Source organism: Ailuropoda melanoleuca, chromosome 18 (genome assembly GCF_002007445.2).
Source record: "Ailuropoda melanoleuca isolate Jingjing chromosome 18, ASM200744v2, whole genome shotgun sequence".
Classification (NCBI taxonomy): Eukaryota; Metazoa; Chordata; class Mammalia; order Carnivora; family Ursidae; genus Ailuropoda; species Ailuropoda melanoleuca.
In genome coordinates, this window is record NC_048235.1 from 12,123,317 (window position 1) to 12,141,643 (window position 18,327).

The window sequence follows — 18,327 nt, forward strand, 5'->3', positions numbered from 1 at the left end:
TGTAGAAGGATTCTGTAATCTTTGTCAGTGGCTTGTGGTTTTCCTCCTCGCTGTCTTTCCCTACCTCATGAGAGCACAAGGGTTTGGTTTTGTTTTTTTAAACCCATTTAAAAAAATTTTAGAATACGGAAATTTTTAAAATTCTCAGTAACGTTGTTTCGGGATAGATCTCCCTCTTCGCTTAGTGTGGCTATGCAGTTGAGCCCGCTTTGCTGCTTGGTGGCGGTTCTGTTTTCCCTCCTGTCCATTCATTTGGGTTTCCCCCTCATGGTACGTAATGTTTGTATAATAATCTTTTCCTTCAGTTTCTGTGCTTTTTTGTAATTACGTGGAAATAAATTGATTTATTTCTTTTTTCTAGATTGAAATTGGAAGAGCAAAGGAAAGAGCTCCTACAGAAACTTGAAGAAGCTACTAAATTAACTACTTATTTGCATTCACAACTCAAAAGGTAAGCCTGCTTGGTTCTTGAGGGAGAGGTTTTTCTTGACTGCATTCAGTCGTGTTTTGCTGCATCCTGGATTACTTTTCTCTTTATTTTCAACTATTTAAAAGTAAATAAAATAGTTATGCTCATACAATTAAAACTTGGATGATCGAATTTAAAGTTGCATAGATTTTTTTTTTTCCACGAACCCCAAGGTCATCGGCGGAAGATATTTTGGTAAGAAAATATAGTTTATATATTTTAGCTATGAACACATAGGAAATGACACATTTCTCCAGATCACCCTTTCTTTTAAAAAGGGAGGAGGAGGAAAGATTTGCCTTAAAATAGTTAGCTATGTGTCCACTCCTTCAGTTGCACACCCTGAGGGAGACGGGGCCTGTGTGAGACCTCTTTGTCTTCATAAGCTTGCGTTTGCTGTCTCTCAAAATTAAAAGCTTTATTCTTTAGCCGTAGTAACTGCACTGACACTCTGTACTGTTGACGCTATTTCCCCTCCCATATTGTTAGATCGTGTACTTGCTGCTGGGTATCTGTGCGGGTAGATCGATCAATAGGTATTCATCACTTTTTTCGTTTTTGTTTTTGCAAAAGGGACTCGATCTTTAGTCAGAATAGAATTGCTGTGTAGAGAGAGGCAGGTTGAAAGTGTTCATGAGTCAACATGACAGTCAATAGGTGGTGTCGTAATAGCAGGTCCCGCCCCACCCTCCCACCCCCAGTCATCGTGCTGTTTGACGCCCCTGGGTTCCTTCCCTTCGGGGTCCAGAGGAGGCAGCGGGCACGGCACTCGGGTTTTCTGTATCATACCAGTTTTCACAGCGAGTGCTCTTCTCCTCTCAGCCTCTCGGCCAGCACCCTGTCCATGTCGTCCGGGAGCAGCCTGGGCTCCCTGGCCTCCAGCCGGGGGTCTCTGAACACTTCCAGCAGAGGCTCGCTCAGCTCGCTCAGTTCCGGAGAGCTCTACTACACCAGTCAGAGCGACCAGGTAGACGCGGATTATCAGTGCAAACTGGACCTCCTTCTGCAGGAGAAAGGCGGCTACGTTCCTTCTGGACCCATCACCACCATCCATGAAAACGAAGTGGTCAAGTCCCCCGGCCAGCCCGGCCAGAGCGGTCCCTGTGGGGCGGCAGCCGCAGCCACGGGCCACACTCCCCCCCGGACTGAGGCCCCCAAGTCTGTGACGTCCCTGTCCTCACGGTCCTCCCTCTCCTCCTTGTCCCCTCCCGGCTCTCCCTTGGTTCTAGAAGGCACGTTCCCCATGTCTGCTCACGATGTCCCTCTCCATCGGTTCACTGCCGACTTCGAAGACTGTGAATTGAGTAGCCATTTTGCAGACATCAGCCTCAGCGAAAGTCAGATCTTGCTGGATTCTCATTCAGGAGGAGTGTCCCAGTCTCTCTCAGAGGATAAAGACCTCGGCGAATGTGCCCGGGAGCCTCTGTATGAAGGAACTACAGGTGAGCGAAAACCGAAAACCCGTTTTCAGCTCCTCCCTCTTCATTATTTTAAGAAGAATGGTGGGAGGGCTACTTTTTCCACAGAGACCAATTGTGCTCCCCCCCCCCGCCCCGCCCCGCACTGCTTATTCATTTTGCCTTCATTTGAGAAGGAGTTTTTATTGATACACCTGGACTGCATGCTTTTTTCTTTATCAGATAAAAACTGCCTTCGCTGCTTCATAGATTTAATCATGAAGTGTCTGTCCTGTTGTCCAGAAACCCTCTGTACAGTGGCAGCTGACTGGGGACATATCTTGTGACCATACTTCATTCTCCACATAGACTTGGGCTCTGAAATAGCAAGGCGAAAGAAGAGGGCTTTCTTTTAAAAGTTGGCCTAAAACAGATTAAAACCAAGGCAATTAGCATACCAGCTAATTAGTACCAGGGTTCAATGTTTAGATTGCTCAGGGAATTCTATATAAATACAATTTTTGTTTCATGCCAGCCTCTCCCATTCTGCCTGAAGTGAGTCTGGAGAAGCCGTTTCCTATGTAGTAGTGTTATCCTGCCATCTTCTGGCCGCCGTATAAGTTGCAGCCCAGGAAAGCATGTAGCCCATGGAGCTCTCCCTGCTGCCTTTGTACGCAGACACAGAAGCAGAGGGCGCGTTTCGTTGTTTTTTGTTTTTTTTTTAATATCTGTATCCCTTTGCAAGGCAGAAGCTTTCAGTATATTCGATGTGGTTGTAAAGAGAACAAGGTGGTACCCTTGCTGGCAGTTGACGGTAGCTGTGGTCTGAGGATGATGGTCTGTTTCGGAGCTAGCCTGAAACGAAATATGAGATAATAGCTCCAGGGCTGGTCCCCAGGAGCCCCGTTCAGATCTGCGCACGTCGCTGTGTGTCCACAGCACAGAAGAGGCCAGGCCTCTTCAGAAGTATTTCCCTGCTGCTCTAAGAAGCCTACTTATTTTGTATCTCTGGTCTGGAGAATTCTAAGTCTTAACTGACTGGCCAGTTTCGATGTTTAAAGAGATAGACAAACCCACCGTGTGTGCATGGTTTCCAATACTGAAGCCTGAAACCCCGCCTGCCAGCGGCCTGGAGGGCACAGGAGACATTTGTGTGGTCTGTGTGGCACCACCCAGAAGAGGCCATAGCTACAAGTGATGTGTCAACGAAACCATCAACGTCAGAGAAAATAAGCAGAGGGGTGATATTTGCTTAGTGGCTCCAGGCGAGCAGAAACCAGCGGTGGGGCCTCCCTTCTGCCCCCAGGAAGCAGTGCCGTGTGTGGGGCCAGGTGGTGCTCTCTGCCCCTGGAGCTGGGCAAGCCTGAACCCTTACCTTGGTTCTAGCCAGCACGAGCACATTACGCAGGCTCTCAGCCTTGTTGTTTCTTATCTGCAAAATGGGAATGATGGTGTCTCTACCTCGCGGGGTACTGGAGAATGGATGCCGGCACACAGCGAAAGCCTCTAACTGTGCCTGGTGCTCAGTACTGAGTTCATGTAATTAGTACTACATATGCGGATCAGCAGTACAGACTGCGCTGAGCCCGGTTCCTCCCACAGACTACTGAAATTTATGAAAGTACGAAAGAAGCAGCAAGAGAAGAAAGTGTAATGTTTTCTGTGCCGTGCTTCCGTGCTCCGGACTTGAAGGATCTTGAACGTGTCAAAGCTGTTTTCACTCTTCGTGTATTTGGAGTGTTCTCTAGCAACCCCTTCTCAATGTTCAGTCAATTTGGAGGGGCTGGTTAGTGAGGCCGGCTGCTGTGGAGAATGGGGAGACCAGCGCCAGCATCGCCCAGGGCCCGATCCCACCTGGGTCCCTGGGCCTCTTTGCCTGGGTCTAGCCTTGTTCCTGCCACGGGTCTGCTGCTGTGCCTGGGAAGTCTGCCCCGAGCCCAGTGACTCCAAAGCTTGATTCTAGAACTTTTATCTTTCAAACGCCTCTTGTTATTAGAGAGCTGCTGTTAAAAAGTCACCCTAAAGGAATGCTATCCGAGAGCTTTATTTGGAAAGAGTATTGAGCGCCATGTGTGAAAACAACTAAAAGCATGTATTTAACCGAAAAGACTAATCCTCTTCAGGTCAGATCACCAGCACTCAGTCCATTCGAGGGTGTCTGACCTCCACGTGGCGGCGGGTGGCCCAGGGTCGAGACGCCGCTGGTCTCCCTCAGCACTCTGGAGTCTTCCGCAGGCAAAGTCAACCTCCTTTATGCACATCCCGCTCTCCGGCGCCAGTCCCCGCTGGAGGACAGAGACCACGTTGGAATGACTACGACGTCCTTCCAGTCAGTCTCTGTCATTGTCAAAGTCAATTTCAGCCGCCGTGGGTATTCCTGGGGGTAATCAATAAATCATGTCATCACCTTCACCCCTCACAAAGGGGGGTGGGTGGAGAGAGGCACTTCATCATCAAGGAAAAAGCATTCCCACTGCCAGAAATAAAAGGGAAAATGCAGCAATCAATCCTGTAATCTGAAGTCTTAAAACTTAAACATCTTAACAAGATGTAAAGTCACGACTCAGAAGGGGGGCGAAATGCATACCAATCCTGATCCCTGCTCACTCGCTGGAGGATGAAAGAACTCCGCAGGCTCGCTGCTTATTACACGGCCTCGCAGGTTTCAATGAATGCTCCTTGCTCACTGCAGGATGCAGTGATGAATATGAGTTAGAGATAAAAGTTAAGTGGTAGTGGTGCTAAAGATACAGTAGCACAAAGTTGGTTTTTTTCCTGATGGTATTAGCTGGTGAGAAATTCTAGAAGTCGAAGACTTTTCTTTTTCTTTACCTTCTGTTAGCATGGTGGCACAGGAGATGTAGGATATGGCGTGTGGAGAGAAGGGGAGAGCAAAAGAGGCGGAAACCTTTCTTGCCATTGAGTAGCAAGATGCTGTCTCTTAGAGAAATACTTTTAATAGTTGAGGGACGCAGCTTGCTCCTTGCCGCCGAGCGGATAACCGCAGTGAATCCCTAACAGAGAGGGGCAAGAGATGGATGGGAATGTATGTCATGTATCCCTTCCCTTCAAATATTTCAGGACGGAGGGAAACCGTGTTCTTTCTCAAATGATGACCAAAATAACTGGCAACCCAGGGACCTCTGTAACGTGGTGCCTTGAACTGGCCCCATCTGTTGACTTCAGTAGTAACATCTTCGATTCTCAGATGCAAATTCTTTGCATTTCTCATAACCAAACCATGTGTGTATTTTTATACTTAACTTTTCCTAATAATAAATCCTAATTAGTGTGATCACTCTCCCCTCCCTAGATGTGGAAAAATCATTACCAAAAAGACGAGTAATCCACCTGCTCGGGGAGAAGACCGCCTGCGTGTCGGCTGCCGTGTCTGATGAGTCTGTGGCTGGAGACAGTGGGGTCTACGAAGCTTTCGTGAAACAGTAAGGACTCGCAGGAATGCTTTTCAGTTACACCGTATCTCCTCCTAGCTGTGTATGTGGGCTCTAGCCTGTGAGCGTCCAGTCTTTGCAGTGGAAGGGCGGTAGGCGTTAAAGAAATGGTGGGCCTGAAAATTTCAGTGTAACAAACACATCCCATGTGACCCGCTTGGAGACTTAAAACCTCATTTTGATGAGAATGTTGGAGTTACTGGCCACTACCTGTTTGGCACGTGAATCTTCTCATGTGTATTTCTGAAAGCCTGGAATGTATCTCGGGTGTGGGGTACCCCAGGGAGGCTCAGAAAAGTCAGGCATCACGAAGTCTGCCCACTAATGGCTCAGGGGCAGACTCCTCTTGAAAAGGTGAAGAAAGATCTAAAAGAGTGAGTTTTCACTGGGGTCAGGTCCCCTGGGCCTGGAGGAGTCCTGTTACTTCAGGTTTTCATTCAGAATCAGTAATTGGCAGAGCACCCATCAACAGTCAGTACCCCTGTGTATAAATGGTTCACCTCCGCCCCCTGTGGCCCCGTCCTTAGGCCTAGTGAAGTTGGAGATATTCCCTACGGCGAAGGGGATGCCGCCATCGTGGAGACTGCCCAGGTGCAGATCGGCCTCAGGTGAGGGAGCGCGCACGGAGGGGGACAGTTCTGGAACTCGGTGCTGGGGCAAGTGGCCTGTGCTCTTTCCCTGTTTCATCAGCTTCTCTTTTGACAGATATGATGCAAAAAGGTCCAGTTTCATGGTGATTTTAGCACAACTCCGAAATCTTCATGCCTTCTTGATACCTCATACTTCAAAAGTGTAAGTAAAATTAGCAAAGAACAAATTGAAGAACTGAACATTGTTCACATATGATAAATTGTACGCCGTAATTGAGCAGTTCATCCGGATGAAGATGGAAAAGACATAGCAGGGCTGATCAAATCTGAATCCACAGTGGATAAAATGAAAAGAAAAGGAGAATGTGCAAAAAGCATATTAGATTTTGATCCCTATTCAAAAATTTATTATTAAGCATAAGAACCAAGATGTTTTTCATCTTCCTTCACAACAAGAAAGTCTGTATTATGCTGTGTTGGGGTCTGATTCTTTTAATTTAATTAAAATATTTATTGTTGCCTAATTATGGCTGCTGTTGGTTTGAAGTAATTTTCTGATCTTTTACATGAAAACATAGTGATTAAATTTCATTTATCAATACAACTTTGCCAAACACTGTATCATGCTGTACGTAAGAGTATCATTCCTTAGCATCGAGCATTGACTTCCCTGTGACCATTAACTTCGTAAAGTTACTTCACTTTAAGTGATGTCATAATGCTATGTAGCCTGTTGCTTGGGGACTCTCTCTCTGGACAGGTATCTCTAGCGATCTTCGCCACCATTCACATTCTCTGATGTCAGACTTTCGGGGCCTCTCTTTAAAGGTCCATGGCTAGAGAGCACCAGAAAGAAGCCAGATTTCAACTTAGCACCTCTAACTTCAAATTCAGAATCTCTGTGTGTAGCCCCGCACTTAATATGTTCAGTCTGCCAGTATAAGGGCTTGGAATAAGAAAGAGCTGTTGAGGGGTGACCCCTGAGACTCTGTACCCAGCCAGGTGGATGTTTTCCTTAGTGATAGAGTATATTTCTCAGTGAGAAGGACATTTAATAGAGTAAATGTAAGAGTTTTGGATGTTTTCCCTTTGGGTTTACTTTTCAGTTCACATCTGATTACTCTAATTGTCAGAGGAAAGAAACTGCATCTAAATAAAAATAGAGGCCACATGGGGATTATTCAGTAGACAGAAGACTAGAGCCAGTGGATGTCTGTGTATTGACGGTCATCAAAGCTGGAGTGGAATAGGATTCCAGGAGGGGAGTGGGCTGCAAGATCTCCTGAAATCAAGGTGTGCGTCAAGGGGCAAGGGGTGTCCGCATTAAATAGGGAGACGAGAGGAGGGAAGGCTTCCTGGGGAATGTCTGTGTCACCCCAGAGAGCCTGTTTCCCGGGACCGAGATTAGGACGGCCAGTCAGTAGTATTCGGGGCAGACTGGCTTGACATGATTATTTGTGACTTCTCCTTACCAGTAAATAGGCTGAGATGCTGGAGCATCGGCAGCCTTTTCATTTCAGTGTGGTGTATCTGGGAGAAGACCGTTCCATCAGGGATTGAACCTATGAGCAGGGAGAGCCATCCCACAAATCCAGGGAAAACTGTTGAAGTCCTCGAGAGCACACACCTTCTTTAACCTCGTGCTGTGAGGGCAGGCCTCCTCAGCTGTGTCGCTGTCAAACCAATCACGGTCATTCTCACTTTCCTCCGGGAAGTCACAAAGTGCCCCTGAGTGAGGTAGGGTGACAGCCAGCACTGTTCAGGACCAATGGCAGTCCTCAGGAAGCGCGTGCAGCGGGCTCTTCTGCCCCCAGCTCGTGGGCAATTACTCATCCGACTGGTCTGCACCTTCCTGACATGTCTAGCGCTGTGTTCTTAAGCCCTTGCAGGAAAGCCTTGGTCTAAGTAATGACCCTGCCAAAAATGAAAGCTCTTTAAATAGTACCCCCCCCCCAACTTCAAAATTTACTCTCTGGTTATTACACCAGGCAGACCTCATGTTCCAGCTGGCTGGCAGCAGGCACGGTGTTTTTGTAGTGGCTGCTGACTCCAGTGTGGAGAGACCCCACCCACAGCAGAATGAAAGGAAAAGCACCCCTACCTTCTTTCCCCGGTGCCGTTGGCTCTTAACCACGTCACACTGTTCTTCAGGTGGAAACATCTCAGAGTCACAGACCTGGTTCAGCCACTGGTACAGAGGAAAACTGAGGTCTGGAGAAGCAGAAAATTGCTTCCCTCCATTCCAGCTCTGCGATGTACTTCCCCTCCTGGTTTTCGAAAACAGATTTCCTCTGCCGAATCTCCAGCCTTACCAGCAGCGGCCCAAGGCCCCCTAGTCCCCTAAGGCTGATCTCCATAATCAGTTTTTATGTTTTGATAATTCTGTAATTATCCATATTCCATCACCAATTTTATGTTCTGATATAAAATACAGAAATAATAGGGCGTCCCTCCATCCTGCCTGTGAATTTACAGTTTTCCTAATTGGAGAAAGATATCTTTTAGAATCGGAATTAGGGGCGCCTGGGTGGCAGAGCGGTTGGGCGTCTGCCTTCGGCTCAGGGCGTGATCCCGGCGTTATGGGATCGAGCCCCACGTCAGGCTCCTCTGCTATGAGCCTGCTTCTTCCTCTCCCACTCCCCCTGCTTGTGTTCCCTCTCTCGCTGGCTGTCTCTATCTCTGTCTTATAAATAAATAAAAAATCTTTAAAAAAAAAAAAAAAAAAAAGAATCGGAATTAGATCAGCCCGAATTAGGGGGGAGGGATTTAATGGGCGTTCTCTTTCTGGGATTTTTGTTGTTGTTGTTGTTGTTGTTGTTAAGATTATTTATTTATTTATGTGACAGAGATAGACAACCAGCGAGAGAGGGAACACAAGCAGGGGGCGTGGGAGAGGAAGAAGCAGGCTCCCAGCGGAGGAGCCCGATGTGGGGCTCGATCCCAGAACGCCGGGATCACGCCCAGAGCCGAAGGCGTGACGCCTAACGACTGCGCTACCCAGGCGCCCTTCTTTCTGGGATTTAAAAGAAAATACCTCGTGCCATTTCTAAGAATTGCAAATCCTTATAGAACGTGTGCTTAGAAAAATCACCTGCAAGTAATATTAGAAGTTCTGTTCTTCTGTAACTCTTCCTCTGAATTTTACAAAGCATAAGCCTCTTAAAACAGTTGTTTCTGAAACTTCTGTGATGCTCTACAATAATGTTTGTGAGTTTGCTTCACAGTATGCTGGAAAACCGTTCCTCACTAGTAGGGTCATGTATCCCACTCCCGGGAAATGATCACCAGCGCCCCTTGCTGAATACTGGAGGGTGAGGATTCTTTGGGACAAAGCTTGCTAAGCATGATCCCATCTTCCCAGGCTCAGAAAACTGTATTTTGGAATTGGCTGTACCCGGGCAGGTGGGACGTTCAATTCATCTGCCCCACGGGTTTTTTCCTCCCGTTCTCTTCCCCGTCATGTCTTCGCCGCAGCCCTGTGGTGAGTGGCAGGCTCAGGGGCGCCATAGGCATGAGTGGGTGAGGAACAGAGGCTCGGTGCCGCGGAGCGCAGACGGCCCCATCGTGGCAGCAAAGCTCTGGGTTGATAATGAACTCCGTGCTCCCCTGTGGTTCTCTCTTTTGCAGATGATTTCAGACGACAGCTGTGAATCTGGTGTAATTGAAGTACCTGTGAAATCCATTTTACTCTTGTTCTTTGCAGATATTTTAGGGTTGCTCTGCTTCCCTCCTCGACGGATGTTAGCTGTCTGTTTCGAACAAAAGTCCATCCAGCCACAGAGTCCATCTTATTCAATGATATGTTCAGAGTGGCCATTTCCCAAACAGCCTTACAGCAGAAGACGCTGAGAGTAGATCTTTGCTCTGTTAGTAAGCACCGAAGCGAAGACTGCCTGGTAGGTCATTTCAGAGTTCCCGTCCCCACAGAAGACCCACAGTTGGGGTTTGCTGAGAAGAACTCTCTTGTTGCCGCTTCACCAGCCCTGATCCCACCGCACATCTGCCCAGCACCTCGGGCACAGCCAGCGGTGGTTCCATTTTTTTATCTGAAGCAGTGATTTCTGGTTTTCATTCTCTTATTCAAGACCTTTCAAATATGCTTATTAATTGTGATTTCCTATAAAATCTATCTCCCATTCTACCCTGGACCTCTGTCATGATGATCGCTCCGGAGCATGCTTATTATTCCCAACTTGAGTCTTGTGCTGGGTGTTCTGTATACATTATCTCATCGAATCCCCGTGACAGTCTCAGGGAAAAGGTATGAGTACCCCTATTTTAGATAAAGGACTGCTAAGCGAGGTAATGTGTCCAGGGTCACACAGCTAGTGAATGATGGAGCCAGATATCCAAAAGACATCCCACACATAATTCACTGTTTTAAGTTTAAATTAAGCAGGAGACTGAGTATACAGTCCCTTTATTATATTCTCCCCAGCCATGGTATCATAGCTTCTAGGAAGACCTAAATGTTGCTATTTAGAGGAATATGATGTTTAAATGCTAACAAAAGAGGCTTCACGTATAAGTAATGGTGAGTTTAACACACCATTGTACATAATAACCAGAAAACCATTACATACTAGAGAAGTGACACAAAGTGTTCAAATGCAGGCGTCGAGGGGGTGCCCATGTGTCCAGACAACAGCAAGGGTTTCTGGTTGAACTTTTCTCTCTGGTACAGTAGGAAAACCAAAAACATGCTTCATGATGAACAGAGTTTACAGGGGTGATAGATTTCTTTTTTTTTTTTTTTAAAGATTTTATTTATTTATTTGACCCAGAGAGAGAGAGAGAGCACACACACAAGCAGGCAGAGTAGCAGGCAGAGGGAGAAGCAGGCTCTCCACTGAGCAAGGAGCCTGACACGGGGCTCAATCCCAGGACCCTGGGATCATGACCTGAGCCGAGGGCAGTCGCTTAACCAACTGAGCCACCCAGTTGCCCCAGGGTGATAGATTTCTTATTAGAATTTCCTTTTCTTTATATGAAAAAAAATTTGATAATATTACCTGACAATAAAAAAAGAAGCAGATAGCAGACTCATTAGGCTCTCAGATTACTACAATAGATATGTGTGTCAGAAGCTTCTTAAAGTTAGTAAATATGTTAATTAATAGCCTTTTTAAAAATGGCACAGTTTAATTAGATTCTGACTCATATGTGTCATTTGCTGGAATGTAAAAATTTTTTTTGACATTCTGCTAATCCAAAGAAAAATTTTGCTATCTGGTCTCGAATTCAAGAACCACAGTAGAGTTTTTATTTGTTTTTGAATCTTATACTGGATAATGGGTTTTTGTGAGTAATAATCAAATGACTCTTACAGCGTATTGTAAGAGGCATTATGATTTATGCTTAGTCGTTAATTTTTTAATTAATTTTTTGACTTTTTGTTAAAAAATACAAAAAGTTGCATGCTTAGTCATTAGGTTTTAGCAAAATATCATCTCACAAAATAATCCTAGGGTTGGCTTCTAGATTGGGGTTATTATTTTTTTTTTAAGATTTTATTTATTTATGTAACAGAGATAGAGACAGCCAGCGAGAGAGGGAACACAAGCAGGGGGAGTGGGAGAGGAAGAAGCAAGGCTCATAGTGGAGGAGCCTGACATGGGGCTCGATCCCATAATGCTGGCATCACGCCCTGAGCTGAAGGCAGGCGCTTAATGACTGCGCCACCCAGGCGCCCCTAGTTTGGGGTTATTTCTTACTCAGTCACACCCTCAGGTTTAAAAAAAAAAATCCACCAATGCTTTATGTCATGAGTATTGCATTTTTTTAACCCTAAAACAGACTTGCCCAATAATCTTAATTATGTGAGAGGAAGCAAATATGAATTTAAACATTTTATTTTCTCTTCTTCCTCCCCCACCCCCTTCATTTCACACAGGCTGGAACTCAGATCAGTCTGGCTGATTTACCATTTTCCAACGAGATTTTCACTCTGTGGTATAACCTGCTTCCCTCCAAGCAAATGTCTTGCAAAAAGAATGACGAAGAAAATGAGGACTCCGTATTCCAACCAAATCAGCCGTTAATACATACTAGAAACTTGGTGAGTCCAGATTGGAGTAAAAAGGCATTATGACTAAAGGAAATAATGTGGAATGGTGGGGTACCGGCATGTTCCTGCTGACTTTCACTACCCTTCCTTCCCAAGCTTACCCCTTCCTCCCAGCTTCCTAACAATGACGAAGCAGAAAGAAAGATAGTTTCCAGCTGCTTTTCGAGTATAGTTTATAAAAGAATCACTCATTTCTGCTCACACTTCCTTCCATCGGAATAAACTGATGTGGAGTCTTAGCTAGGTTAGATGACCACAGAAAACCTTTTGTTTTAAATTTATACTTTCCTATGTTGTGTTCACATCTTTGATTCCACTGTCAGTTTATACGTTGGGAACTCGGATCATTCGCAGCTATTCAATTACTGAGGCTAATGAGTGCCTTAGTTTCTATTTGTTACATCAATAAAGTGATAAATATTTTCTATTAAGAAGTTTGTTGTAACCAACAGTCATCCACATTCAGCACTTCAAAAAATTTCCGGAGGGACATTTGGGGAGGCCATTCATCACTGACTTGGCATCTGTGAATATTGTTACCAAGTTCATTTTCAGTTATCCGTGAGGAAAGAGTTTACCAAGCACAAGTCAGATAATTATTGATCATCTCCTGTGTGCCAGAAACGACAGTGGACGTCGTGGTAGGTGGTGAAAGGGAAGCAGGTGTGCTGGTCAAGCTTCTATCACACGCCCCGGTTTGTGGCCGACACTATAAGGCGCACAGGATGATGAAATAGGACTTGGACCCTGGAGAGTGCTGATGTGATGGTCACACAGTGGGTAAATGTCTGTAACAGCTTCATGTGGTGTAATTCACATACCACACAGTTCCTCCACTGAAAGCCTACAGTTCACCCATCTGAAGGGCACAGTTAGTGGTTTTTAGTGTATTCGTGGAGTTGGGCCACCATCGTCTAGTATTCAAACATTGTGGTCATCCCAGAAGGAAGCCTTGTACCCATTACCAGTGGCTCCCTATTGTCCCGAAGGCCTTTCCCTCGAGGCAACCACTCATCTTTCTGTCTCTATAAATTTGCTGACTATGGACGTTTCATATAAATGGAAAAATACTTCTTTTACTTAGTATCGTGTTTTCAGGGTATATCCATAGTCTAGCATGTATTAGTGGCCCATTCCTTATATTTCCAGATAATACTCCACTATATGGACATACCACCTTTTATCTGTTCGTCAGTGGGTAGGCATTTGGGCTGTTTCTGCTTTTTGACTATTACTACTATTGCTGCTGTGAACATTTGTATAAGGGTTTGTTTGGACATACGTTTTCATTTCTCTTTGGTGTTTGTACCTAGGAGTGAACCTGCTGGGTCATGTGGTAGCTCTGTGGTTTAGCATTCTGAGGAACTGACAAGCTGTGTTCCACAGTGGGTGTACCATTTTACATTCTCACCAGCAACGTACGAGGGCTCCTGTCATCCCAGCTCTTGCCACATGTCATTGGTCTGTCTTTTTGATTTTAGCCATGCCGTGTGGTGTGAGGTGCTATCTCATTGTGGTTTTGATTTATAATTACCTAATAACTAATGATATTGAGCACATTTTCATGGACTTACTGGCCATTAGTATATTTTTAAATTTTTTTTTGAGAACTGTCTATTTGGATCCTTTTAAATCCTTTTAAATCCTTTTAAATCCTTTTAAATCCTTTTAAATCCTTTTAAATGGGTTCTTATCTCTTTAGTATTTTACTTGATTATTATCTCTTTATTATTATTATATTATTGAGTTATAAGAGTTCCTCATATATTCTTAATACAAGTCCCTTATCCAATAAATGACTTGCAGATATTTTCTTTCATTCTATGAGTTTCTTTTCACTTTCTTGATGGTTTTGTTTGCAGTACAAAATTGTAGAATTTTGATAAAAGTCCAGATTGTTTCTTTCTTACATTGCTTGTGCAGTTGGTGTCATATCTAAGAAGACTTTGCCCAACCGAACATAATAAAGATTAACTCCTGTGTTTATTTTCTTCTGAGAGTTTTTAAGTTTAGTATTATTTTCAGATCTCCAGTCCATTTGAGTTGTTCTTTATGTGTGATACGAGGAGTAGGTCCAATCTCATTTTCTTGTAGCTGGGTATGCAGTTGTTCCCAGTACCACTTAGCCGAAAACACTATTAGCCGAAAACACTATTCTATTCTAGTCTTTCCCCACTGAATTATCTTGGCACCCTTTCTCAAAGTCAGTTTACCGTAAGTGTAATCATTTATATTTCTGAACTCTAAATTCTGTTCTATGAATCTGTATGTCTGTATTTGTGCCAAAATCACACTACCGTGATGACTGTAGCTTTGTAGTTATTTTGAAATAAGAACATGTGAGTCATCCAGCTTTGTTTTTCTTTTTTAAGATGGTTTGCGCTATTTGGGTCCCTTGCATTTCCATAGGAATTTTAGTTATTTTGTCAATTTCGGCAAAAAAAAGGCGACTAGGATTTTTATATAGATTTCCTTGAGATCAATTTGGAGGGTATTGTCATCTTAGCAGCTGTAAGTCTTCTGATCATGAATATGGGATATCTTCCCATCTATTTGGGTCTTCATTAACTCCTTTGAAAAAATGTTTTACCATCTTCAGAGCCCAAAATTCACTTCTTTTGTCAATTTTATTCTTTTGGGTGCTGTTGTAAATAGTACTATTTTCTTAATTTCATTTTCAGAGTATTCATTGCACAATTGATTTTTGACTACTTGTCTTACATCCTGCAGTCTTACCGAACAGGTTTATTATGTCAAATCGTTTTTTCGTGGATTCCCTAACATTTCCTATGTGTAAGATCGTATCTTCTGCAAATAGAGTTGGTCTTTTTTCTTTCTTCTTTCCAATTGCTTTTGATTTCTTTTTCTTGCCCCTCCATCCTGGCTAGAACTTCCATTATATCGCAAGAAGTGATGAGAGCAGATATCCTTGTCATGGATGTGATCTTAGGGGGAAATTTTCAGTTTTTCACCATTACGTATGATTTCGGCTGTGGTTTGTTGTAGTTGTTCAAGTTGAGGGAAATCTGTTTCCTAGTTTGTTAAGTGTTTTATTGTAAAGGCTGTGGCTTTAACCAATGATTTTCTGCACCTATTGAGATGACATGTGGTTTTTATCCTTTATTCTGTTTATATGGTTTATTGATTTTCAGATGTCAAACCAACCTCGCATTCCTAGGATAAATCCCACTTGGTCATGGTGTATAATCCTTTTTGTGTTATTAGATTCAGTTTTCTAGTATTTTGTTGAGAACTTTTTTGGTCCGTATTCATAGTTTTTTCCCCGATGTCCTTGTCTGGTTTTGACATGAGAGTAATTTTGGCCTCAGGGAATGAGTTAGGAAGTATTCCCTCATCATCTGTCTTTTGGAAGAGTTTGAGAAGAATTGGCATGAATTCTTCGTTAAATGTTTGGTAGAATTCGGCAGGGAAGCCTTCTGGGTTTGGACTTTGTGGGGAGACTTTTGTTTACTAATTCAGTCTCTTGTTATACGTCTACTCACAATTTTGTTATAATGTCACTTCGAGTGGTTTGTGTCTTTCCGGAATGTGTTCATTTTATCTAGGTTGCCTGACTTGTTGGCAAACAGTTGTTTGTAGTAACCCTTATAATTCATTTTATGTCTGTAGAGTTGAGAGTGGTAGTCCCTCTTTGGCTCCTGATTTCAGTAATTCAAGCTTTTTCTCTATTTTTCTTGGTCAGTTTAGCTAAAGGTTTTTACTTCTTTGAATCTTTTCAAAGAATCACCTTTTGGTTTCACTGATCTTCTCTAATATTTCTCTATTTGCTATTTCATGAATTTCTACTCTGTTGTTGTTGTTGTTATTATTATTATTATTATTATTATTATTATTATTATTAGAGAGGGACAGGGAGGAGGGCAGAGGGAGAGGGAAAGAGAGAATCTTAACCAGGCTCTGGCCCAGCACAGAGCCTGACACAGGACTCGATCTGACAACCCTGAGATTTTTCTTTTTTTTTCTTTTTTCTTTTTTTTTTTTTGAGAGAGAGAGAGAGTAGTCTTATTTCCTTCCTTCTGATTACTTTAGGTTTACTCTTTATCTATTTTCTTAAGATAGAAGGTTAGGTTATAGAGCTGAGATCTGCTTCGACACGGGCACTCCTAGCTGTAAATTTCTTGCTGAGCACTGCTGGAGCACCATCTTACCGACTCTGGTGTATTTGAATTTTCATTCATCTCTTCAGTATTTTCTGATTTTCCTTGTGACTTGTTTGACGCATTGGTTTTTTAGGAATGTGTTAATTTCCACATCTTTGTTACTTCTTATGATTTCCTTGTGCTGCTGATTACTGATTTCATTACAGTGTGGTCAGAGAACATACTTTGTATGATTTCAGTCCTTTTAAGTTTACTAAGGCTTGTTTTATGGCCTATCATATGCTACCGTTCCTGGAGAATGTTCCAGGTGCCCTTGAGAAGAATGTGTTCTCTGCTCTTACTGGGTGAGGATTCTACAGGTGTTCTTAGGTTCACAGTGTTGTTCCATGTATATACACATTTTTATTGCACTTCTTATCTTATTCTAATCTCACTTTAACTTGTTTCTTTTCCGGAGAGGAGTGGTGGAGAGATTTATAGCAAAGTATACAAATGCAGTGTGAATTTTCCAATGAATTTTCACAAAGTCAACACCCACAAAGCTACCACCCAGGGTATAGTACATTACCAGCACCCCAGAGTCCTCCCTTGTGCCCCATCTCGTCATTACCACTCTCCCCTAAAGGTAATCTCTATTCTGACCTCTGTCTTTGAACTTTACATAATGGAATCATTCAGTATATGTTCTTTTATGCCTGGCATCTTGTATTCAGCATTATGCTTGTGCAAGTCATCTGTGTTGTTTCGTGTAATTGTAGTTCATCCGTGCTCAGTGTTGTGTGATAGATAATTGTATAATTATATCACACCTTTTTATTCATTCTGCTATTGATGGACATTTGAGTTTCTAATTTGGGAGCTATGATGAGTAGTGCTGCTATTAGCATCTCGTACTTGTCTTTATCTTCTTTCATTTTAGCCGTTGCGATAGATACATAGTACTCTCCTGTTTTTTGCATTTCCCTGATTATAATCTTTAATTGCCAGATGGATGTCATCTTTTGTGAAATGTCTGTTCAAGATTTTGCCCATTTTTCTATCGGATTCTCTTTTTTTGGTAGCATTTCTTAATTTTAGACTGGAGTGTTTTGTCCAATATGTTTTTTGCAAATATCTTTTCCTATTCTGTGGCTTGCCTTTTCATTTTCTTAATGTTGGCTTTTGGTGACTGGAAGTATACTCAGGTTTAATGTAGTTTTCTTTATCAATTTTTCCCTGTATGCTTCGTGCTTTGCTTTGCTATTTAAGAAGTGTTTGCCTACCCCAGGATCATGAGGATGGTTTACTAAGTTGTCTTATAAAGGCTTTATTGCCTTACCTTTCACATTTAGATCTACAGTTAATCTGAAATTATTTTTTGTGTAAGGTGTGAGGTAGGAGTCAAGATTCCTTTTTATCCATGTGATAGCTCATTAATCCAGCATCATTTGTTGAAAAAATTTTCTTCCCCAGTTGCATCACAATGTTATTTTTGTCATGAGTCCAACGACCTGCACATGTGGGAGTCTGTTCGTGGATATTCTGTTCTGTTCTGTTGGCTTAGTTGTCTGCATCTGTAGAAAATACTATACTTTTTTCAAAGTGAGGGCTTTCAATACTTCATCATTTAGAATGATTTTTGAGGCTATTTATAGATAATCACTATCAGATTAAAGAAGTTTCTTGCTCTTTCTAGTTTACTAAGACTTTTTATTATGCATGGATATTGAATTTTATGAAACATTTTTACTGTTTACTTACCTCTTAAATTGATGACACAGTTGTTCTCTTTATTCTCTTAATGTGGTGGATTATGCATTGATTGACTTTTGAATGTTAAACCACCCTTGGATTCCTAGAATAGGACAGACTTTATTATGGTGTATCTTATATGTGTTTTTATATATGTTGCTGGATTTGATTTCTTGATTTTGTATTTGGGTTATTTTTCATTTATGTTCATGAGAGAGATTAGTCCTTTGTTTTCTTTTTTTGTAATGTCATTTTTTTGATATCAAGGTTTTACAGGCTTCATAATATAAGTTAAAAAGGCATTCCTTTTTTACTCTCTGCAGAAGGTTTTTGTAAGATGGGTGTCATATCTTCCTTAAATATTTGGAAGAATTCCCAAGAAAATTCACCAGCCTCGCCTGTAATTTTCTTTGTGAAAAGCAGCCTTTCTCAACTGAGGCTCTGCAAAAAAAGAAGTAAGCACTATAAAAAATGTTTTCAATGACTACTTTCTTATTTCT

At 42.8% G+C, this 18,327-nt stretch overlaps 1 protein-coding gene across 3 annotated transcripts in view; it reads left to right on the forward strand.

The window, feature by feature from the left end:
* WWC2 (WW and C2 domain containing 2) overlaps nucleotides 1–18,327 on the forward strand; it is a 210,090-nt gene that overhangs the window by 152,224 nt on the left and 39,539 nt on the right. For all 3 annotated transcript variants that reach the window (XM_034647701.1, XM_034647702.1, XM_034647703.1), the window contains 7 exons: nucleotides 362–451; nucleotides 1,292–1,911; nucleotides 5,180–5,309; nucleotides 5,846–5,926; nucleotides 6,024–6,110; nucleotides 9,612–9,804; nucleotides 11,802–11,966. In XM_034647701.1, coding sequence (XP_034503592.1) covers nucleotides 362–451; nucleotides 1,292–1,911; nucleotides 5,180–5,309; nucleotides 5,846–5,926; nucleotides 6,024–6,110; nucleotides 9,612–9,804; nucleotides 11,802–11,966 — 1,366 coding nt within the window. The remainder of the gene's footprint in view (nucleotides 1–361; nucleotides 452–1,291; nucleotides 1,912–5,179; nucleotides 5,310–5,845; nucleotides 5,927–6,023; nucleotides 6,111–9,611; nucleotides 9,805–11,801; nucleotides 11,967–18,327) is intronic.